At 48.2% G+C, this 23,867-nt stretch overlaps 1 protein-coding gene and 1 long non-coding RNA gene across 2 annotated transcripts in view; one reads left to right on the top strand and one right to left on the bottom strand.

Moving 5' to 3' along the window:
- Positions 1-16,612, top strand: part of LOC122466361 — a 31,321-nt gene extending 14,709 nt beyond the window's left edge. The window contains exons 2-4 of the long non-coding RNA XR_006291791.1: positions 10,912-11,073; positions 11,638-11,715; positions 16,534-16,612. This is a non-coding gene — a long non-coding RNA (uncharacterized LOC122466361). The remainder of the gene's footprint in view (positions 1-10,911; positions 11,074-11,637; positions 11,716-16,533) is intronic.
- Positions 188-20,254, bottom strand: LOC102929338 (potassium channel subfamily K member 16). Its single transcript, XM_037901454.2, has 5 exons — positions 19,856-20,254; positions 16,447-16,567; positions 12,737-12,903; positions 10,844-11,012; positions 188-5,548 (listed from the first exon to the last, which is right to left on the bottom strand). The coding sequence occupies exons 1-5, from the start codon at positions 20,048-20,050 to the stop codon at positions 5,223-5,225; spliced, it is 978 nt and encodes a 325-aa protein (XP_037757382.2). The 5' UTR covers positions 20,051-20,254; the 3' UTR covers positions 188-5,222.
- Positions 20,255-23,867: the final 3,613 nt, after the last annotated feature.

Genomic DNA, 23,867 nt, shown 5'->3' with positions numbered 1-23,867 from the left:
GGTATCTTGGATGCTGGGTTTATATATCGTTTCTTTTTTAAACCAGAGTAAAAAAGATTTTCCTCTTTGAATTCCATGTTTTCTAACATGAGTCCAGCAGAGAATGCACATCTCAGTGTGATGGAGTGTGTGGCCTCAACTTGGAAATAACCGCAATGCCTGGAGTTAAAAAATGATACCCCTGGCTATTTGGAGTGTGATGTTGCATTAGCAAAGAACACATCTCAGCTGTTTCACTGCTTTAAACAGTCCTTCCATTCCACGTGAAAATAAATCCTCAGCAATTAACAGGCTATTAATTGAATGAGACCTCATGAGATCCCCAAACAATCACCTGTTTGTCTGCCATGTACTAATTACAACTGATCAAAGTGCAGGTCTGGGTCTCTCAGGAGGAAGATCTATTAAACAAAACATGGTGGCTGCTTCCAAAATGTGCAGGGAACTGTATTGTCTGGACTGTTTATTTATTTCCAAGTGCACGTATTACACAGTGTGTTTGTGTTAGCACACAGCAAAGACTTGGTGGGCAGATGGGAATCGTAATTGCAGCATAGGCTCAATGCCGTGAGATCTTGTTGCCATTTACTCTGTGATAATATTGTTCATGATCCTTCTCCTAGGGTATTGCTGGAACTGATTTCATGGATGGGGAAGTAGTTGGCCAGCCTTAGAAATGCTTCCCTTTGAAACTGAGCAGCAGTGGGAGAGCTGGAAATTGCATGGGAGGCTTGCCTATGAAAATTGGATTCCATTAGCTGTGCTGGGGCATCGGGTTGGTAAGGAGATTTTTGAACTGTTCTTTGCCACCACTCCAGCCAGCAGAGATCCCTCAGTGGAGAAACCACTCTACTGGTTGCCTGGGGAACTCCTGCTGCCTCGCATGATTGGTTTTAAGGATGGATTTGATTCCTGCTTTCCGGGCTTTGGGCAGGTAGGTCCCTTCAGTAGAAGCTGCTTTAATAGTGGAATCTGGATTGCATTTGTTTAATATTTCAGGACTGTTTCAAAAAGCCTGTGGCACTGAGGCGAAGCCTAGTTCTAGTTTTGATTTTGAGCAAGATTTGCAGTCAGAAGGAAATATCGCAAGACTCCAAGGGCTATTTATTGTGATCCAATTGATTCCTGAACAGCGGTAGGGCAGATGGGTCTGTTACCCAACTGCAAGATAGGGGTCAGGTCCCCCCATCTCCCAGGGGCATTATGAGGATGAAATCCATTAATGACTGTGAGGGGATGAGGGCAGTATAACTTACCTGGATAGAAACAGGGAAGAGGGGTAATTTCCTGATGATAAAGGTACTGTGGGACTAGCAGCTCACAGCCACAAGAAGGTGCAAGGGGGGGAGGATGAAATACCAAGAGGTAGCTCAAAGAAGCCACAGTACAGCCCTACAGTGGCTTATGAGAACTACATTTTTCTGAGATATTTGTTATAATTCCCTTTTGAGAAATTCTTATTATGCCCACAGCAATCTTTTTGTCAGATAACATCCTGAGCAGGCCAGGATTTGGGGGAATCCAATGATAAGCAGAGAGGAATAAACATTCAGCAACGTCACCTAAATAAACACGGCCCAAGGGAGGAAGGATGGTCTATTGGTTAGAGGGCTTGCCTAGGACTTAGGAGACCCATGTTCAATTCTCTGCTCTGTTACAAGGCTTCTTGAGTGACTTCCACCAAGTCACTTAATCTCTCTGTGCATCAGTTCCCCATCTGTAAAATGGGGCTAATAGCAATGATGATAATAAGTATAGCATGATTAACCCAGCTGCACTGGCAATGTTCCACAGAGGAAAGACTTGGGAAATAGAGCAGAGAGATGTGGAGATCCAAGGTTCTGAGGGTATTTCTTTCTCTAATACATAGCACAGACTTCCCATTAGAAATGCAAAATGTTTTTTTAAACTTCAGTCATACTTGGGGGCTAAATAGTGATTTAATTTACTGGGGGGGGCATTCGGGGGAGAGACAAACTCCATTTGTAGCCTAGTCTACGCGCAGGTTTTGAACCAGTATAATTACTTGGGTTAGGGGTGTGATTTTTTTTTTTTAACTGAAGTGGTCACACTTTACGATCCCTAGTGTGGACACAGTAATACTAGTATAAGGGTGCCTTGTACAGCTAGAGCTCGTAGCACTTCTAAAGGACATTTATACCCACACAACCGCATCCGCACTGCAGGGGTGGGGGTTCCTACTGCTTTAACTTGACTGCTATTGTTAAAGTGGCACAACTAGTACGTGTGGGAACAAGCCCGTTCTTAGGGTATTGCTGCACTACGGAGGCTATGCCGGCGTAGCTATGTTGCCGTAGTAATGCTGGCATAACCCCATCATTCAGATGCAGCCTCACCAGCAGAAGTCTGATCAGTGTCAGAACGCCGCCTCCCCCATACGATGGTAGCTAGGTTGACAGAAGCATTCTTCCGTTACATAGCTGTGTCTACACTGGGGGTTAGGTTGGCATTGCTACATCAGTTGGGTGGGAGGGGTTTGTACACACCTGATCAATGTTGACCTAACTTCTAAGCGTCGACCAGGCCTCACGAAAGACAAAAACCCAGTTCAAGGCTCCCAAAAGCTTGAAGTTCCTGAGGCCCTGGCCATCCCCTGTACTCAGGGGATGTGTAGGTTAAATGAACAAAAACTACCCAAAGTTTTGCTTCTGTTGATGAGTGCTTTGAACCCACAAAGTTCAACTAGCTGTGAAATTCCCTGAAGTGGGCTCTCCTGACCCAGGGCTTTGGCTGTGTCGTGTGGTTTGGAGGGTTTTTCTTTTCTTGTTTCAAACCAGCAGAGTCACACTGATTCTACAGAGTGCGCCGAACTCTGCTGTCAATCACAGCCTGTGGGTTGAGCTGTACACGTCAAACTCCACATTCCCCTTCAGCCCCAGTGGAACTCCCATGAGCTCACAGAGGTGTTTGCACAAAGAGCAAGGGTAAAAAGTCTTTGTGCCATAAGTAAACTCTCAGTATTTCACTGTCTCATTCAGCACCACTTTTTATACCTCTGCTGTTTCTGCCCTTTATTTCTCTTTCCTCCCCATCCTCATTTCTCTCTCTTCTCTGTCTGCCTTAATGCACAGGGAGGAAAAGAGCAGTTTCTTCCTTGCAGCTATTCCCACCCATCCATCTTCCAGAAGCTTGACTCCTCCCCCTTCCCCTTTTCAGCTGCACAAACGCACACAGCAATTAAATAGTTAATGTTGACATCATAACTGTCGTCGTTGGGCTTTAGGGTCAACAAATAATGAAATGCATAGATTATAAAGCCAAAAGAGACCTTGTGATCATCTAGTCTGATAATACAGGCTCTAGGACTCCCCTGAATTAGTTCTTATTTGAACAAGAGTATATTTTTTAGGGAAAAAAACTTCCAAACCTAAAATTGCCAGTGATGGAGAATCTACCACAAAGCTTGGTGAGTTGTTCCAGTGGTTGACCACCATCACTGTTAAAAACTTGTACCCTATTTCTTCTTCTTCCTTTATGCCGCTTTTCCTGGTGAGGGTCGCAGCGGCAGCATGGAGAGTAGGGAGAACCAGACCGCCCTTTGCTCCGCAACAGGTTCCAGCTCCTCCTGGGGGATTTCCCAGTGTTCCCAGGCCAACCGGGGGATATAATCCCTCCAGTATTTTCCTGGGTCGGCCTCAGGGTCTCCGCCCAGTGGGATGTGCCCAGTAGCGTTCCAACGGAAGCCTCCCAGGGGGCATCCTTACCAGATGCCCGAACCACCTCAACTGGCTCCTCTCGATCCAGAGGATCGCCTTGTCGGGCTGGGCCCAGCCAGGTTACATGGGTAGCCTGAACACCAGACGCTTGTCTGACACCACCCCCAGGGGTAGGTCCCAGTATTGCTAGTCCAGGCAAGGTTTGCATGGTCATTTTTGGGCTTTCATGAGGGTCTTGAGGTGGATCATTTTTAGGCTGGAACCTCCCCCAAACTATTTGCCTCGGGTGACCCTACCAGGTGCACTAGGCTCCAGGTAGCATAGTGGGTTCGTCGGAACATGCAAGCCCCTCCACCACAACAAGGTAATGCTCCTCAGAGGGAACTTGCCCTCTATTTCTAATCTGAATTTGTCTAGCTTCAATTTCAAGCCATTAGATCTTGTTATACCTTTGTCTGCTATATTGAAGAGCCCTCTGTTATCAAATTCCTGTGCCCCGTATCAATACTTATGGACTGTGATCACCATCCCTTAACAATTCTCTTTGTTAAGCTAAGCCGATAGACTCAAGGAGCTCAAATATTAAAAAATTGGAAGACAGGCCTTCTAATCAGTCTGGTGGCTATTCTCAATCGAGGCCGGTTAGGGAGTCCAGACTCCACCAAGACAGTGTTTTCACTGTTTGCTTGCAGGCTTGAGAGGACCAGGCTGCATCCTGTAGACTCAAATCAAATTTAGAAGGTTCTCCTGGCACCCAGGAGGGGCACAAATGCTTCTGCAGAACCTAAATGGGCCAGGTAGGCCCATGTGTACATCTAGCATGCATGGTGCTTGATGACACCTCCATTTCAAACAGCAGCGTTTCCTCATGAAAAGCCACCCACTTCCTTTTACAGTAAGAAACTGAATCAAATCAGTGGTGATGTACTCAGTAAACCAGAACTGTAAAGCTCTCCTAAACCAAAGGGTTGGGAGGAGGAACCGCCCAGCTTTGCATGAGACAGGTAGAATAATCCATTTTCAAACAGGACCAACACCTTTTCTAATCCTGCTCATATAATGTTCTCCTACCCCAGTGATTTGCTTCTTATGTGACCTTTGATCTTGTCACTCCTTTTTTAAAGTCAGCCAGCTCATTATGGCATTTTGGTTCATACCGGGCAGCCACTGAAATCTAGCCATTTGTGATCTTTATCCAAAGGCACTACATCAGCTAGCAGTGACTCAAAGAAACTAGAGAATGTTTGACACTTGGGACAGGCAGAATTTTGCAAACAGTGTGTGTGTGTGGGGGATATGATGTAAATCATGTCATCATGGGTCTGCTGCAGATAAAACAGCTGGGAGAGCAATTTTATCATCACTGTTACTCCTGGTTTGTATCACTTTTGAGCTAGAGTGTAGGGAAAATCACATCTCAGTGTGGGATGCAAGAGAAATGATATTTCCACAGGACTTTCTCCTTTCGGTCTAGTTCTTACAATACTGGACCAGTGTAATCTGCAATAAACAACTCTGATCCCAGTGGGTTATTATAATATTTTGCTATAAGGAAAAAGTAGTTTCCCCTTGTTTAGCATCTCCAAGATGTGTTGCTAGAGACACTGTCTTCTGTGCATCTCCTCCAGAACCCAGTAATGATGGTTCTTCTGCAGAAACAAATCCAGCGGGCTGATATCTTTTCTGGTTTTCCTCATTGTCTTTACCTGCCTTTCTCATTTTGTGAAGATCCTGAGCAATTTTTTTTTCAGTGTCTTCCAATAATGTTGTCAATAAATTGAACAGAAGAGCAATCCAGGCCAGGCCAAAGATAATCCAAATGGCCACCAAAGTTCGGTAATAGGAAGGATAATTCCTGTCAGGCTGTTTACCTGAATACAAGGAGAAAAAATAGAGAAGAATCAATTAAGAAGTTGAATTCAATTTGCCTGACTACAATTGGTTGAGCTAGTGTATTGGTCAGAATATTTCATGTTGAATACTTTGAAAAGGACACTAAGATGTAGTGCTTTGCCTTATCTTTCCAAAAGGAATAGAACTGTGCTACGTTTCCACTGGAGAAATGCTTTACTGGATTGGCATGTAGGAGCTAACACAGGCAAACCCAATAATTTGCAGTGATATACCACAATGTAACGATATTATATTAGAATTAAGATACTCCAGGGTATGTTTTAGTAGCAAGCACAAGGACAGAGTGCAATTGGAGGAGTGTAGCTGAAATGTACCATGTCTACCAACTTATGCCATCTCCATAGACTTACCTAGCAAAGTGTGATTGTTACCTAATAAATAGCTGTCACAAATAGCAGACAACCTTGCATGTATAGGAGAAACCTATAATTCATACGTTACTTGCTGCAGGGCCTACTCCGCTAAAAAAGAATGAAATGCAACGAAAGCAACTGTTGAAAACTCCCTACCACATACTGAAAACTAAAGGCACAACTTTCCGCATTTGAAACCACTGGATTGATGTGTATTTCATGCAGTCTAAACCTTTTAACATCACTGGGAGTTCTCCACCTGCTGTTCTACACAGGTCATTTAGTTTGGCTTCTCAGACATAAGCAATCCTCCAACAAGTGAAGCTTTGTTCCCACTCTGTTTAGACACGGGTAACCTTAATAGTACAATGCAGCCAAGACGGCTCACTGAAATGTAAACTTCTGCTTGGCTAACACATAAGGTCAAAACATCAGCATGGAATCTTCAGAGTAACAGGCCTCGACTCTGTAAGTATAACTGCACCGTGTGCAGTTTACATTGTGTGAATCCAAAACCGTGGCACTCAAAACTCTGCTGTTTTGCTACATTTTTGTAGCAAAATTAAAGGGGGTGGATTTGGGTAGGGGTTTGGGTATCTGTGACACTCCGCACCCCATAGTCACCATAGTAATATGATTATGATATGATTATTATATAATTATGATGCATCTTGTACGAGGTATGTCATGTGAGGTGTCAATGAAGTTATGATTTGCTGAATATGATTATCCTATTTGTATGAATGTATCATTTTTGTATCTGGAGTTATCAGTATTGACTATGTATTTGTATTTCAAATGTGCTCGCACTTGGGTAACACTCGCAAATTTTTAGGCCTTGTTTACACTGCCACTTTACAGCACTGAAACTTTAGCGCTCAGGGGTGTGAAAAAACGCCTCCCTGAGTGATGCAAGTTTCAGCGCTGTAAAGTGGCAGGGTAGATGGTGCACCAGCGCTGGGAACCGCGCTCCCAGCACTGGTAGCTACTCCCCTGGTGGGGGTGGGGGTGTGATTATACAGCCACATTAAAGCGCTGCCGTCTGCCAGTGCAGTGTGAATGGCCTATTCTAGATGAATGGCCTATCAACAAAGACAATGAGTCATGGGGAAAGCTTATCTTCGCCTGATGAACTGTCCTGGGGACGCTTCAGTCAGCCTCTGCATAATAGCTACCATGACTCACCAAAGTATGCAAGGGCATTTGACTAGATCACGTGATACTGAACTCCATTTTGGTTCCTGTATTTTTCCACAAACTGGACTAGGAACTTGGCTTGGAACAAAGGGATTCCCGCTATATGGAAGAAGCTATAAAAGGGGGATGTGAGATCACCAATTGGCCTCACTCCCCACACAAGAGAACACCTGGAAACACGTGAGGAACAAAGACTGAACTGGAGGAATTGCTGGTCCCAGGCAGGAAAGAAGGAAGTCTGTGTATGTGGACTGTTTACACTATCTAGCAGGGTGAGACACTGCTTAATTCAAATCATATCTAGTATATTAGGCTTAGATTGAGTTTTTGTTTATTTGCTAGGTAATCTACTTTGATCTGTTTGCTATCACTTATAATCACTAAAAATCTATCTTTCTGTAGTTAATAAATCTGCTCTTTATTTTACCTAAAACAGTGTGGTTTGAGTGACGTGCTTGGCGAGAAACCTCAGCTCAGCAACGAGAGTTGGTGCATGTCCACTTTCCTTTGTAGAAGTGGTGGACTAGGTAATAAATCCATATTGGTCAGGACAGTACAGCTCCAGGGTCTTAGGCTGGGGAGCTGGGGGTATTTTGGTTGAAGCCTCTCTCTTGTTAGTTCATGAATGGCTCTGGGAGCGTTCATGCAATCTAGCTGGGTGTGGGGCTCCACATGCTGTTGTGCTGAGTGATAACAGCGCCTGGAGGGGCTTGCTGCTTGTCTCAGTAAGGCATTGTGAGAGACAGCCCAGGCTGGAGAGTTCAGAGGGCAAAATGTGAGAGGGAACCCAGACTGGTAAAACAGAGGGTTCAGCAGTACCCCCGTTCCAGGTTGCACCCTGGGCGGCCCATCGCAGTATCTGTTTATCTTTTCTCTGGGACAAATATGGCCCTGCAGACATGTGACAAAGCAGGAGAAACGTGCAAAAGTTTGCCTTTCTGTTCTTGTCCCAGGTCCTAAGTAGCTGTGCAGTTATGGCCCTGATGTCTGCCTGAAAACATTGGTTAGAAGGGAACTGTAGCTCTGAGTACTGGGATTTACTCTGAGGATCATTTTTCATGGATAATTCCATGAGGGCGGAATGGAGAGAGTAAGAGTAGCCCCTGGAGTGGAAGCCTGCATGGGTGTGGAGGAGCCCTAACCATTATGAAACTGGAGAGGGGCAGGATGGAGGGAACCTTCCTTGAGGCCCTGCCCCTGTCATGCTCCTTCTCTGAGGCCCCGCCCCCACTCGCTCCATCCCCCTTCCCTCAGTCGCTCGCTCTCCCCCACCCTCACTCACTTTCACTGTGCTGGGGCAAGGGGTTGGGGTGCGGGGGAGGGGGGGTGAGGGCTTTGGTGTGGCAGGGATGAGAGGTTTGGGGTGAAGGAGGGGGCTCAGGGCTGGGGCAGGGGGGGCATAAGGGCTCTGGCTGAGGGTGTGGGCTCTGGGATAGGGCCAGAAATGAGGGGTTCAAGGTGCGGGAGAGGGCTCCGGGCTGGAGCAGGGGGTTGGGGTGCGGGGGTGTGTGTGAGGGCTCCGACTGGGGGTGTGGTCTCTGGGGTGGGACCAGAAATGAGGGGTTTGGGATGCAGGAGGGGGCTCAGGGTTGGGGCAGGGGGTTGGGGGTGCAAGCTCCAGGAGAGAGTTTGGGTGTGGGAGGGGACTCCGGGCTGGGGCAGGGGGTTGGGGTGCAGGGTGGGGTGAGGGCTCCAGCTGGGGGTGTGGGCTCTGGTATAGGGCCAGAAATGAGGGGTTCAAGGTGCGGGAGAGGGCTCCGGGCTGGAGCAGGGGGTTGGGGTGCGGGGGTGTGTGTGAGGGCTCCGACTGGGGGTGCGGCCTCTGGGGTGGGGCAGGAGTTGAGTGGTTTGGGATGCAGGAGGAGGCTCAGGGCTGGGGCAGGGAGTTGGGGTGGGGAGGTATAGGGTGCAGGCTCTGGGAGGGGGTTGGGGAGTGGGAGGGTGTTTGGGGTGTGGGGTCCCGACTAACCGCAACTCCCAGGAAGCAGCTGCCAGGTCCCTGCAGCCCCAAGTTGCATGAACAGCCAGGGAGGCTCCGCACGCTGCCCTCGCGCCCGCAGGCACTGCCCCCACAGCTCCCATTCGTCACGGTTCCCAGCCAATGGGAGCTGCGGAGCCAGTACAGGTTGGGGGCAGAGCACGGAGCCACCCTGTGCCTAGGGGCCGCATAGACCTGCCGGCTGCTTCCGGGAGCTGCATAGAGCCAGGGCAGGTAGGGAGTCTACCTTAGCCCCGGGCCCCTGCTTCACCGCTGACCAGACTTTTAATGCCCCAGTCAGCGGAGGCAACCAGAGCTGCCAGGGTCCGTTTTCGACCAGGCATTCAGTTATTTTAAAGTACCCATTTAATTTGGACCGGGGCAGATGTCACAGCCAGTTTTGTTGCTGCCTGTGCCTTAGCCCTTTATCTTGTGAGGTGCGGAATATTCTCAACCCCACACTGACTTTGGTGTTCCAATCAGAATTCTCTCTCTCTCTTCCTCTCCCTCCCTCTCTCTTTTTTTTTTTTTGTGGGGGGGGGAGCGGAATTAAGGGCTTGTGAAAGAAGCTGGATTGTCAGCCCCAGAGACAGGAGTTTATTTACTCACAAAAGAGGTAGAATATAAGCAATGTCAGTGCAAGTTTCCCCACACCATTCTGCCAACACACCTCAGCCCTGACCTGGAGGGAGTCCTCACAATGGGTGAGAAGGAAAGACAGTCAGTCTCCATGCCCTTCAGTTCTTGGCTGAATTTAAGCTTGCCGGCAGAGGTGGTCTTTTTGTGCTGTGAATGGCCTGTCCACTGAGAACTGGAGTGAGACCTCCAAACTCAATGCACTTAAGCCACAGATCTTCTAGTACCAATACAAATGCTGTTTCCTTGTCATTTCTCTGTGGAGAGGATGTCTGGTTGCCAACGTATTACCAGGATAGGCACTGTGGAGGAATCTGTTCACTTTGACAAAATCCAAATATTGGATCATTTCTGCTGACAGTGGTTTGGACTCTGGAGTTCTCTTGTGCGGGGCCTCTTGAGGGGTTTATTCCAAAAGCAAACAGAGAGAGAATATTTTGGTGAGAAATACCTGAAGGTGTTTGTAGAATGACTTTGCCTAGCTAGGCTGTGTTTTATAGGGTTTAACTTCAAGAGAACTTTTGAACTTGTGTGATGTCCAGGAGGGTCTAATGACACATAGGGGATCCCAGGAGTTAATTTCTATGGTGACTCATGTTAGTGGAGGAATAGGTCTCCATCCCCAGGATAAGCTTTCTATTACTCACTCTTCATCAAAAACTGAAGCTGTGAAGAACGTTGCTTAAAAATTAGGCATTTTAAAACAAGCCCTGATTATTTCTTCACTAACTAAAACACATGAATCAGATATGCATGTAAGATTTTGTAGTTGGGACACCCCCGAGTCTCCTTTCTTGCTCCCCAACTTCTTCCCCCCGCCCTCCCCCAACCATTGCATCTTTTTGTTCTATGTATAAAGCACCATGTTTCATAGTGTCTAGGCATTTGGGCACCCTGAGCCATTCTGGGCTGCCCCCAGGAAACTGGTCATTCCTCCTAGAATTACAAAAGCTAGAGCTGGGAAAGACCACTGAATGCAGCATTGCTTCCTAGTGTGCGTTCGCTTGTGCTTTGTCCCATCTCCTTTTAGTCACTACAATGGTAATTCTGCCACCTTTTAATTCAGAGAGAAGTACTGTTATCTTTACCTACTACGTAGTCTCCAAAGCCAATGGTGCTCAGGGTGATAAATGCAAAATAAACTCCTTCACTGTAGGACCAGCCCTCCACCACCTGGAAGAGAAATGACGGCAGACACAGGAACACTAGAATGCCCATCACCAGGAAGAAGAGAAGGGTCAGAAACTTGATCTTCTTCTGAAAAATAAACCAACACAAATTGCAATCCACTTGGACACATGAGGAAATCCTACACAACGTGAGTATTTTGGATGAATAGCTGGACAGGAATTTCTCCCAGGCCTGCAGGAGTTAAAGGTTGACACAGTCATACAAAAGGACTATATTTCCCATGAGGCACCATGGCCTCACTCTCTGGTGAGGAGAGGTCACCTATTATAGCCATTTCATAGCCACGGTGCATCATGGGAGATGAAGTCCAGCCCCAGAGATGAATGACAGCATGAAACACTTGAACTACAACTCCCATGAGGCACCGTGCTGACATTTCAGAATCAAAATGTTTGTTTTCAGCCAAAATATTTCAGATTTAGTTGAATTCTGGGTGTTCAGTTGTTTGACCCAAAAAAATTTAAATTTTCCATGGAAAATTTCCAACCAGCCCAAATAACTGTCACTAAGGCCCAGACCCTGGACTGTGTGGCGCTGGCTTTCCATTGGGGGAGCACCCCGAGGCTGGGGGAACTTCTGGTGGTGGAGAGACAGTGCAGCAGCTTCGGCACCATCCCTTCTCTTTGCAGTCAAGAATGGGGGGGCCTCGCTGGGTTTGGTATATGCTAAAATTTCTCCTTTCTTTTTGTAGGTATGACATTTACAAGTAGAAATTGGGCTAAAGGAAAGGAAACCGGACAACCGTAGTACCCACACTGGAGAGAGCGAGGTGAGCTGTATACTCCCCAGATCCCTGGTTGGTGCAATCCTTCCATTCCATGCCTATGGAATTTTTGCAGGCCTGGGGAGGGAGGTTTACCTGTTTGAAGGATGAAGGGAATTGGCTTTAGCGCTGATATCGCTTTTTATGGGAGAACTCAGATTACTCATTAGCCCCAGAAGAATAACTCCCACCACCTCAAAAGCAGTGGGGAGAACAATAGAAGCTGCTAGAGACTCTGGGTATGTCTACACTGCAGCTGGGATCGAGCCTCCTTGTGGTAGCGGAGCTTGCGCTAACATGCTAAAATCACTGGGTGGGCATTGCTGTCCCGGCAGAGGCTCAGGCTGGCCACCTGAGCTCTGACGAGGGGGGTAGGGCAGGCTTGAGCCCGGGTGACTAGCCTGAGCCTCCACTGGGGTGCCACAACCACCATGCAGCTCTTTGTAGTGTGCTAGTGAGAGCCCTGCTAGGACAAGCCTGTCTACCTGGGGTGGAAGGCTCGCACCCGGCTGCAATGTAGACATATCCTCTGGGGCACAATCAGCCTTGAGAGCCCTTGCCTCCAACTCCAAGAGACCCATTCCCATCTTTCAACACATTGACTAGAATGGCCCTCTTCTGGTGGGCTGTTCGTTCTTTGTCTCTGACCCCGTGGAGCGGCTGGCTCGTGGTGTGACAGCAGGCAGTTTAGGCCATTAGGATACAGGAGGAGAGGGGTGGGGTACTTGGAATCTTGGAACTAACAAGCCGTGCAGTGCACCTTGCATCACCCCAGATATTTTGCTCAAATTTCTCATATTTTTGTAGGTGTGGAAGATATTTTGCATGTATGTCTTTTTCCCCACACCCTTGTCTCATCTCTTTAGAGTATAAAATGTTTAAAGCAGGGACTCTCTCTTCATATGCATTTGTACAGTGCCTAACACCGCTTGGGTGCATAAGTAGCGTATAAAGTAACTCAGATATATCTGGAAGAAAACCCAATAGCCAGCATACAAACAATCCTGGAGAGAATGAAACTGATTACCTTTTTCATTCCCTTCGCATACAGCCATCTCCCAAGCCTTTCACACAGCAGAGAAAGCATCTTACTGACCCGGTGCAGGAAAACGATATTAAAAGGGATTCCAAATGAAGCAAAAAAGACACAGAAGATCTGGCCAGCAGATGTTTTAGGACACAGGGTACCATAGCCTATTGAAAAACAAAAAGGTGACAGGGAGCATTCCAGTGAGCCTTCTCCTTAAAGCTTGGGCTTCTAATCAGGTTGCACATATAAACACATTCACACGTTTCCCACTTCTTGCATTCATGCCAACACAGCTTTAGCACATCACGAGCATTCCTCGTGCTCCAAAGTCAGACTCACGCTCTTTCCAATCAAAGCAGAGAGACTGATTAAATGACATGTTCTGCATATTCTTAGGGTTCAGAGAGTGCTGTGTTTGGCTCCAGCCTGGCCTTCATTTGAACTACATTATAATCTGAAAGCAATCTACAAAAACACACTATCCACTGCTACAAATATGCAAGTAGATACAACATGGAAAGAGAGAAACCAGAAGTTAGGGGATCTGGAAGATGTCAAGGCTGGAGTTTGGGCTGTTTGCCGCTCAAGGATCAGATAAGCCCCATTCCTGAATCTTAACTCCCATCTAATTTCTTGTCACGCCATCCCTCAAGGATCAGCGTACAGCACTGCACTAAGAAACCCACTGATAATTTTGGAATACGTGGAGTTGGCATCAAAATCCTGTGCCTTCTCTTAATTTAGTGACTCTAAAATTTGCAGTCCCACAACTTCCCTCTTATTTTAATGGCTCTGGGAATCCCGACTCTTTAACAGCTGTACATAATATAGTATCACCTTATAACAACACCCTTCATCCCAAGGGATTGTAAACATGCCATGTAGAGGTGTCACTTCCCCCCACCACTGAAGTGTAGCCACCTCTTATATCCAATTGAAAACACAGAGATCAATTACATAGGCAGAAAGTGGAATTTGGCCAGGACACCGGGGCTAATAACCCTCTGCAAAAGAACCTTAATGGTTATAAATAGCCAGGACTTTAACCTTAAGTCCCATTAGAAAAATGGGACATTCCAACATCACAGGCCTCCTCCCACCCCCGCCTGAGTGTAAGGCCGACAGACCCCAGCCTTCTGCAGGCGGGATCGAACCTGGGGCTTCTGGAGCTTAGTGCATGAGCCTCTACCGCGTGAGCTAAAAGCCTCTTAGCTAAGGTTGTAGAGCAGACTCATTTTCTCTCTCTAAGTGGTCTCGGTGCCACTAGATGGGACAGAACCCCACACCCAGGAGGTGTGTGGGTTACAATAGCACCATACTAAAGTACTGGCTCAAGTGCAGGTCGGAGGGAAACATGCCACCTAGGGAATGTACAGCATCCCATTCTGTAGCACAGTGGGTTTTCCTTGAGGGAAAGGGGCAGGGTCTGACCGTGCTCAGCTTGTGAGATCTAATGTACCGGAGCCTGGAATGGAATGGGCTGCTGGGAATAAACACACAGGCGTTAATAAAAACAAGCGAGCAACGCCTGGGATCCAACGTGTTCCTGGTGTTCCGCTGACGTCACCGAGAATGCAGCACCATTCTAATGGGGAAGAGTGGACAAACGTAGCCACGCTTCAAACCCACCCAGTTAACTCGGATCCAATGAACTACGGCCTGAGCAGCTGAGTTACAGTGGTACAATCCCTCTACTGTGGACACAGTTATATCAGCATGAGGGTATGTCTACACTAGAAACGCTACAGCGGTGCAGGTCCATGCGGGAAGGAGAATAAGTTCTGCAGGTGAAAGGCATTGTTATACCAGTATAAGTGCATCCACACGAGGGTTTGTACTGCTATAACTATATGCGTTTAAAAAAAAAAAACCCCACACCTTCCTGACATAGTTGTACCGGTACGAAATCGGTGTGTAGACCAGGCCTTTAAAGATAAAGAATTTATTTACACCAGGGTTGAATTTGCTATCAGGTGTTTTTAAAGGGGAGCAATACCTGAAAAATGAGACAATGGCTGCATAACTCTAAGAATTTACTGTAGCATGTCCCCTCCCCCATAGCCATTCAGCTGCTGCAAGGCGTGTGTCATATAGGGATAGTCCCAGGTTTTGTTTGTGTCCTTAGTGTGTCAGTGTCCCTGAGAAGTGGCGCTATTCCAGCACAAGTCAATCTCTGACTGATAATACAATGGTCCTATTTACGGGGGAAAGAAAATAAGACAGTGCCCTAGTTCATTGGCCTTTAGGCCATGGGAACTTTCACTATTGTCTGCCTGTGTTACCAGAAGGTTGTTGCATTCTCCGTTTGGATGAGACAGAGCTATTTGTCTTCATCTCACTGCACTTTTGGCCTCTTTTGGCCTCTTTCATCCAGATCAAACACCTTCCTAACAAGGATGTAAACATCGGTTAAAAAAGTTAACCAGTTAAACGATTAAAATTATATTGTTTAACTGGTTAACTGTTAACCAAGGTCACTCCAGCCAGCCTGGCAGGAAAGAGGTTGGGGCTGGGGTCTCTCCGGCCAGCCAGCTCAGGGCAGCGAGGGCTGGGGTCCCTGTGGCCAGCTGGTGCCTGGGCTGCTCTGGCCTGGCTGAGGCTGGGGTCCTGCTGGCTGGCTGGCCCGGCGTGGACAGGGCTGGAGTCCCTCTAGCCGACCAGTACGGCCAGGATTCCTCCTGCCAGCCCAGTGCAGCCGGGGCTGGGGCCCCTCCGGCCGGGTTAACCGTTAAGGTCCGTTAACAGTAAGCCTAATGCTTACCCGGTTAACCGTTTAACCTTTTACATCCCTACTTCCTAGTTAAGCACTGACCAGGCCTCTCTCTCTAACTGTCTGTGATATCCTGGGTCACAAGATGGTTCTACCAGGTTGGTGGAAACCTCTCGGCCACACGCGATTTTGGACACTATTTGGTTTTTGCCTCCAAGTCCAGCAGCCTCAATTTGTTAGCTTTAAGGACAACACTGTGCTTGAATTGGCCATGATGGTATTCACCTTGTCCCTCCTCCATCTTTTCTCCTGGCAGCAGTGAAAATTGTGGGTATGCTGGTGCAGTATATACTATAGTAATGGCCTTCTACAGCCCAGCTGCGTTCAGTTGTTTCCTATCATTCTTTGTTGCCTTACAGCTGCCTTGGAAAAGATTTACAGTTAGTTTGACCTAGCAATGAAAACCAGGGAAAGTCAAGTCCATCTTCCACCCATGACTGGCGGCTCAGCTAAGGTTTTAACAGATGATTCTGTGGCTAGAAAGGAACAGACAGCGAGGGAAGAGGAGATTGAGATGTAAAAGGCCGTTGTCACGTTATAAACTAAAATAATACTGTGAACGATGAATTGTGCAGCTGTAAGGCCTCAAGGCCAAGTCAGTTGCTGCTTCTCATCCTGGCCCATGAAAAGCGGTAATTCATAGCCATGGCTCGCAAGGCCATGATAATCTATCGTGATCATCTGCCTGTGTAGCACAGGCCAGAGAACGTCCCCAAAATAATCCCTAGAGCAGAGCTTTTCGAAAAACATCCCGTTTTGATTGTAAAATTGTCACTGATGGAGAATCCACCGCCACCCTGGGTAAATTGTTCCAATGATTAATTACTCTCACTGTTAAAAACATATATTTTATTTCCAGTCTGAATTCGTCTAAAGCACAGTCACTTAGAGCGATAATAACTATATTTGGCAGAGGGGAAAAAAGCACCAAACCTACCTATGGTGGATACCACTGCACCCACAAAGAAGAAGGAGTTACTCAAATCCCAGTTGCTGACCTCAGTCTGTGATTCGTTTCCGACAGGATATATTCCTCTCTGCACAGCGTCAGTCAGGTTCTGCGAGCGAAACCCACGTTTGATATGAACACCTCCCTGTTTTCACAGTCCATTGTGATAAAACAGAGGAATCAGCCCACCACGACCCTTTTCCTGTGAGTATCCATAGATCGTATGCATCAGTATGCAAAGTTATAGGCAAACTCTGCTGCCAATACGAGCAGCACTCCTGCTTCCAAGGAGGCCACCGACTCACCAGCAACCAATCAGCATTTCAGATAGTGCCATGTACTTACCTGATCATTTAGGTGGGAGCTGGAATGGGCCCTATGAGAGATCACTTGGGTTTTTTAGAACTAAGTTTACTGCCACTGACCTAGCATTATAGTGTTTTATCCTAAATTATTTGCATCAGAAATGCAGAATCACGTAAAAGGCTTGTATAGGCTAAAGCAATTCAACCTGCTGCATTTTTACATTACTGCCTTGTTATTTTCCATCCCTTGGTCTCTTTGGTTGGTTCTTCCTCCTTGTGTCCCATAGCTGGGCCCTGGCAGTTTGGGGGATATGGTTCTCCATGGTGCAATTGTAAGGAACACTCCCCAGCACTTCAATCATTCCTCTGAATTCTTTGACTTTATTTTAGGAGACTAAAGCAAAAAAAAAAAATAAAAATGGATGCCTTACTAGCTGTATGTTTCCCCTCCCTTCCAGATTCTAACTGTTCAGTACTTTTTAGGGACTGTAGCTAGTCTGCCAAAGGAAATGGAGACAGCAGTTGTTAAAACCATAGGGTGACTACAATTATGGTTCAAGGCTCACCAGTGCTTTGGAAACCTTGTTGACTTTCACACTAGAAAAAAAAAGGGAGGGAATTTATCACATGGGGTTTCTCCTGAACGTGAGGTTTTTTTCATGTGATCTCCCAGGTTTACATTTTACTTACTATTTGTAAATAACCTGCCTGCAAACATACTCTATTTTGTGAAGATAAATTTGAACACTGTGAATCCTTTAAGTGTACAGCCAGGTTTTCAAACACCAACCCTGATCATTTAAAACGAAACAACATGTAACGAGAAATCCTCACTTTGGGCCTGTAAAATATCCTGGGCCAATGCAAAACAACACAGGCAGATGCAAAATATACTGACCCCGATTTTTTCATCCAGTGAGCTGCTCCCAGGGCAGGACCAGAAATAAAGATGGCTTTATGCCACGTTTGTGGATCCCTGATCATGGCCCCAGCTCGTGTCCAATTCAGGCCGTGGTGAAACTTAGAACAGCCTCAAAACTGCTCTAAGTTATGCCTAGCTGCCAGTGGCCCAAAGGGCAGTTCCAGCAACCCAGGATTGCCAGAGCAAACTCTCTGACCTTGCTCCTCTCATCCAGCCACAATTCTATACTAGGAAGTGCAGAGCTGTTCTGCCAGGCCTATATCATTTAGGGTTTCTCATTGTGCACCGAGAATCTGAAGGAGAACTAAGCCAGCTTTATGGTTGCTGTGCACCACCAGGATGAAATAAGACCACTGCATCATCAGTGAGACTCAGGGCCACTCTGTTAAATTCTGTGCACTGTTATATCCAAGCAGTCCCACTGAACTCAGTTATGTGCGGACATGGGTGTGAGAGCAGAATATGGAAATTGTATCTCTTGTTCATTCAAAAATACTTAGGAAGGAAAAGGTTCTCCTAGTCATAAAGTAACAGCAATAATATACTTTATTCTTAGGGCATCCATACAAATAGAAAGCCAGTAACCTCTGTATTCATGCAAATCAATATACACCACTCTTCAAACGTATTTTGCAATCCCCTACCTGACAAAGCAACGGAAAGGCTCAAATTAATTCCTACTTTGATATACGTGAGTTTACATCAGGGACACATTTGGCTCTTGATATCCACTTAGCAAAATTTTATTTTAAGGAAAAGGGCCAGATTCTGCTTTTTTACCCCAATATAAATCCAGAGGAATGCCATTGACTTAGGTGAAATGTATCTAGACGTACAGTGGTGTAATCGCAATCGGAGATTAGCCCAAAGTATGTCATACTATCCTGTTATTAATTGTTCTCCATGTCCGCTGAAGGTAGGACAAGAAGGGATGGGCTTAATCTGCAGCGAGAGAGTTTTAGGTTAGATATTAGGGAAAACTTTCTAGCTGTATCAATGGTTAAGTACTAGAATAGGCTTCCCATGGAGGCTGTGGAATCCCTGTCATTGGAGGGTTTTTTGAAGAACAGGTTGGACAAACCTCTGTCAGGGATGGTCTAAGCGGTTTAGTTGGTCCTGCCTCAGCGCAGAGGGATAGCTTAGATGACCTCTTGAGGTCCCAGAAAGCTCCAGCCCTACATTTCTATGGTTCCATGAATATCCCCCTTCCCCCGCCAAACACACACAGGATATTTTCAAAGATGAGTTTTCTGACACCTTCCGTCTTTCTCTGTTCTAATGCTAAGTGAGGTGCGTCTTTTAAGATAAAACTTTAAACAAAAGCTGTCTCCAGCTGTGCCTGCCCTTAGCAGCCTGGGGAAGCAGGGCTGGACAACTTGCTCTATGACTGATTTGATACAGACACAAGCCTAGATACATTCCAGAGATGAGACTGGCCAGAGGTTAGACACAAGATCCAATCAATTGCACCAGAATGATCTCACACCATGGCTTCGCTCCCCTGTCCCCGAGAGTCAGGAATGGCAGAGGTGGTTTTTATTTGTTTTTATTTGTCATCTTGGTTTTGAACCTTTAAGGGGTCACATTTTCTGGCTTTTCTTCCCAAGCCTGGAGGGCTAGAAACTTACATTTTTATTTCAAATGAAAGCTGAGATTCTCATGTAATCACATGACTCCAGGACTGGGGCTTTAAGAAAAGCACCAAATGGCACGGGATTCATGATAAAATTGTGAGAGTTGGTGATGCGGGGTGGTGCTTTTGTGGAAGGTTTTGTGGGGAGCCGCAGCAGAATTTAGGGGTCCATGCTGGGGCTGCGAGCCCAGCTTTTTGTGCATGGCAGCATGCCCGGGGGTGGGTGGGAGCAGGCCCCTGTAAGAATGGGGTCAGAGAAGCCACTGCTATGCAGATGCCCCAGTCCTTCTGGGGACGGGAGCCGTTGCTGCTCTGGCCAGCTGCCCAGTGTCTGGCCTGTCTACGCAGACTGTACACTGGGCTCAGGATTCACCCATCAGTGGTTAAAATAAATCTCCCCAATGGATGCACAAGAAAAGGCACAACACTCGTTACCTGCATGCGGCACAGAAAATACCACATAAGTGAAAAGCAGAGGCTGGGTTGCATGTGACGGCCAGAGAGGCCACCAGCCTACGCTGCCGCAGCATCCCTTACCTTCACAAACTGCTCGACCTCTGCCACAGTGAGGTGGGTGAAGTTCTGCAGGAACGCCTCCTTCATTTGGATTACTGCCATTTTCTGTTCTTTCTCGGCATTCTTCTCCAGAGCCCAGAATCCGATCGTACCCAAGAGTAGGTAGGTGGCGTAGCTGACCACCAGCAAACCGGTGTGGATTGTGCCACTGCACATGATATTCTGCAGGCAAATGTGAGGGAGGATGGGGAATGGTCTCTATTTGCACATAACTCTCTAATGTAAACTCCTCGTAGATCAGAGCCCGGGAGTCCGGGCCCCGCCCAGCCGCGAGGGTTTCCCTGGGGATCACACGCAGACACAGAAAGCAAGCTGTTGAAACCATTTAGGGGGAGAGAAAATCTCCAGCTCCCTTGATGTAGCGCTGGTCTGCAGTCTGTGAAACTTTGCCTTGCTGAGTTCTCAGAAAGTGGGTCAGAGTGCGGGAAGCGGACTGGCTGGATGCCACCTCCTTCTGCTGAAATGGTTCTGGGGAGGTGGGGGGGATGGAGAGGAAAGGGAGCAGGTGAAAACAATACCCACAATAATAGATCAGTGCGTTGCACCTCATGTTAATTGTCTTTGACTTTGTTGAGACTACAAGGTTCTCACTCCACATACTTCGGTGAGCTGTTGATCAAAACGCTGCTGCACAAGCCTGAGTTTCCACAACACCAGACCCTGTGGCCAAAGGGAGATGCTTGGTGATGGGGAAGCCTGAATGTGGGACATGACGTAACAAACTGGCTGTCAGGAGAAGCTCGTCCCAACTGTCTGAAATCAAGCAGAGCTCAAATCCCCAGCCCGACAGTCACTTTGTAATGATCTCACGACCACAGGCTCCGAGCGGGGAAAAGAAGGTAGGGCCTTCATCCCTAAAAGGACATGGTTCTGCCACATGAGCTAAATCAGGTATTCCTTTCAGTGGGATCAGTACCTGGCTGTTATTGTCTGTGGGCCATCTGTTACAGGGGGATATGACACGCACTTTGCCCGTGTGTTACATATTAGGACCTGCCCTACGTTCGCACGGTGCTCCTGGCCATCTCCCCATTTGTTTCAAGGAGAACTCAGCCAGTTGATGTTAGCTCAGTCAGGCCTCCTCAGAAATTATGTCCACAAGCCCAGTCTCCAGCACTTCCCTAGCTACGCAGCCTTGCCAGCAGTAGGTGATTACATCAGTGACCTCACAGAGGCTTGGGGGCAGGTGAAGAGTCCCAACAAGGGGGGTGAAGGAAGCAGTGGCCCTGTCCCCAGAGCAGTGGGCTTCCTGGAATGCCACAGATGGCCCTGCTACTCTGTGTGTCTTGTTCACATACAAGACCTTGAAATTATGTCCCTCTGAACCCTTCTAATCTCGCTATTGTGCAGCACCTTCATTTATGTTTTACCCCACAGAACTACAAGATGTTTCAGCCCCGTACATAGACATTCACACCAACTTGTAGCAGAGTGCTCCCTGCCCTGCCTTTTGCACTCGACTGAATGCCACGTGAAGGCATGGCCATGCTGCACTGGTAACTCAGGCTCAGACTCAAGTTTAAGCCCAACCATCCACACACAAATCTTTCTGACTGGGTCAGAAAGCCCTTCTGACCTGGACCCATGGACCCACCTGGAGGTGGGCAGGAGGCGGAGGTTGAGTCCAAGTCCTGCTGTGACAAAGGTCCAAGCCCCTCTCTTTTATATTTGTCATCTTGTTTTTGAACCTTTAAGGGGTCACATTTTCTGGCTTTTCTTCCCAAGCCTGGAGGGCTAGAAACGTAAATTTTTATTTCAAATGAAAGCTGAGATTCTCATGTAATCACATGACTCCAGGAGGTGGGGCTTTAAGAAAAGCACCAAATGGCATGGGACTCATGATAAAATTGTGAGAGTTGGTGATGTGCATGGTGCTTCTGTGAAAGGTTTTTGGGGGAACAGCAGCAGAATTTAGGGGTCAATGCTGGGGTGGGGCTTCGCAGTGTAGAAGTAGCTCAAGCCACAGACCCAAGTCAGGAGGTCTGTGTAGTGCAGTATGAATGTGTTAGCATGTCTCTGAGACCTGGGTCCAGCAATTTTAAGCCCAGGTTTACAACGCGCTCTGAATGCTCGAACGTAGGCTTGGAAACAAGTGCGGCTCCCACAGCCCCAGATTTACAAGGCAGTGTAGACATTCCCTAGCTCTGCGTATCAGTGTATCTAGTGTTCTCACTGCACTCCGTTCCGGTACTGGGTTTACAATGGCACCATGGTGCCGGGCCCACACTCAAAACAGGCACTGGCCTGGCCCACTCCACTTGTGCTGTGCTAGGAGCAGCTGGCTCCTCTCTATCCCCCAACTCCTCCACCTCCACCGCTCGCTCATTTTGGCCGGCTGGACTGCTGGCCCAGTGCTCCTTTCAACCCCAGGCCCCGCTCTCCGGCTCCTCCCTGCCCCCTGGCTGCTCCCGCCTGCCCACTGCTTGCTCCTCTCAGCCGGCATGGCAGCCAGCTGAGGGCTCCTCTCTGCCCCCGTCACCAGCAGGCAGCCGCCAGCGGAGCTGAGGGCAGAGAGGCGCCCCCAGCCCTACCGACCTGTGACCGTCCGTTTCCCGCTCCCCGGGGGCAGGCCTTTCCTTGCCACTTTGCGCAAGAGCAGCAGGCTGGGGAAGTTGGCGCCTGCCTCCCCCCACGCCCATGCAAGGAAATGCCTCCTCCGTCACGGGCACCACCAGCACCAGGCGGGTAGAGCTGGGTGGGGCCCTGGGAGACGGGGCCACTCTGTGCTCCCGAGCTTCAGCTGTCTTGCCCCCTCACACTGTGCTGGGATGGGGGATCTCTGCTCTGCACTGGCTCAGCAGGGCCAGGGGGCAGGGCGTGGGGGAGTGGGTCTGTGGCGGGGGATGCTGGGCAGTGGGGGAGGTTTGTGTGTTTTGGGGTGCTAGGAGGTAGGGGACTGTTAGAGGGGTGCTGTGTAGTTGTGGTGGGGCTGTGGGGAAGGGCAGTGGGGATGGGGGAGATCTGTGTGTGTTGGGGTGCTAGGGAGTGGAGGTTCTGTGCGGGGTTCTGGGCAGTTATGGGGGAGCTGTGGGCAGGAGGCTCTGGGCAGGGGTGCTGGTGTGCAGGGCACTGTGCATTTGTGGGGCGCGAGTGCTGGACATAGCAGGGCTGGGGGGTGCTGGGTGGGGGGGCCTGTGTGGCGTGGCATGGACCCGCCCCCAAAGGGAAGAGGCACATGCGCAGAACAGGGCCGGGGGCCAGTGTCCATCTGGCGTCTGCCAGTTTGTAAACAGTGCCCTCGCGCTGGGCGGAGCGGGACTGCCCCCGCCACGCCATGCCCCATTCCCCTGGCTGGCCCCTCACTCTGGGGACCGAACTCCCCATGCCATGCTCCATTGCCCCCATGGGGGCCCCCACACCATGCTCCATTGCCCCCAGGGGGGCCCACAAATATGTTTGGCGCCAGGCCCACAAAAGATTCATCCAGCCCTGCTCTGTTCCCGAGTACCTGGGCACCTGTGCTGTGCATTCCCCATGTTAGAGATGGCCGGGTGACCTTTGAACCTCCAGGAGACAACGTCTTCTGTTAAAAACCTACCAGGGGATCCCCTCTTCACCTCGCACCCTATTCTCTTCTAGCTGGGTTCTTTCACCAACCTTTCCTATTCTCCTACCCTGCCCAGAACCCCAGCTTTATGATGACTCTGATTCAGCTACTTCAGCACATGCTCAGCTTTAAGCACATGCCTAGATCCATCCTGATTCAGCAAAACACTTAAGCAGGGGCTTAGCTTTAAAACACGTTGAAGTCCCTTTGAACTCTGCATGTGCTTAAGCTTAAGTTCTTTGTTGAATCAGAGTCTGTGGGCCCCAATTCCAGACCTTACGCAGGCAAAACTCCCATTGATTTTAGTGGGAATCTCTCTCTCTCTCAATAGATCAGACCCACAGTATTGTAGCAGCTGTTTTTAAGGTTTTGAAAGTACTCCAGCTCGGAGCTGGCTTGGCAAAAGACTTATTCACTTAACACAAC

The sequence above is a fragment of the Chelonia mydas genome, chromosome 6 (assembly GCF_015237465.2).
Source record: "Chelonia mydas isolate rCheMyd1 chromosome 6, rCheMyd1.pri.v2, whole genome shotgun sequence".
Taxonomy (NCBI): domain Eukaryota; kingdom Metazoa; phylum Chordata; order Testudines; family Cheloniidae; genus Chelonia; species Chelonia mydas.
The sequence above is the reverse complement of the archived record's forward strand: the minus strand, read 5'-3'. Positions and strand labels throughout refer to the sequence as shown.

Coding starts and splice junctions, on each gene's coding strand:
- LOC102929338 (XM_037901454.2), bottom strand. CDS start 20,050: ATGTGCAGTGGCACAATCCACACCGGTTTGCTGGTGGTCAGCTACGCC. Junction 16,568..19,855: donor AGGTCGAGCAGTTTGTGAAG/GTAAGGGATGCT, acceptor TTTCGCTCGCAG/AACCTGACTGACGCTGTGCA. Junction 12,904..16,446: donor TGCAGTGGTATCCACCATAG/GTAGGTTTGGTG, acceptor GTTTTTCAATAG/GCTATGGTACCCTGTGTCCT.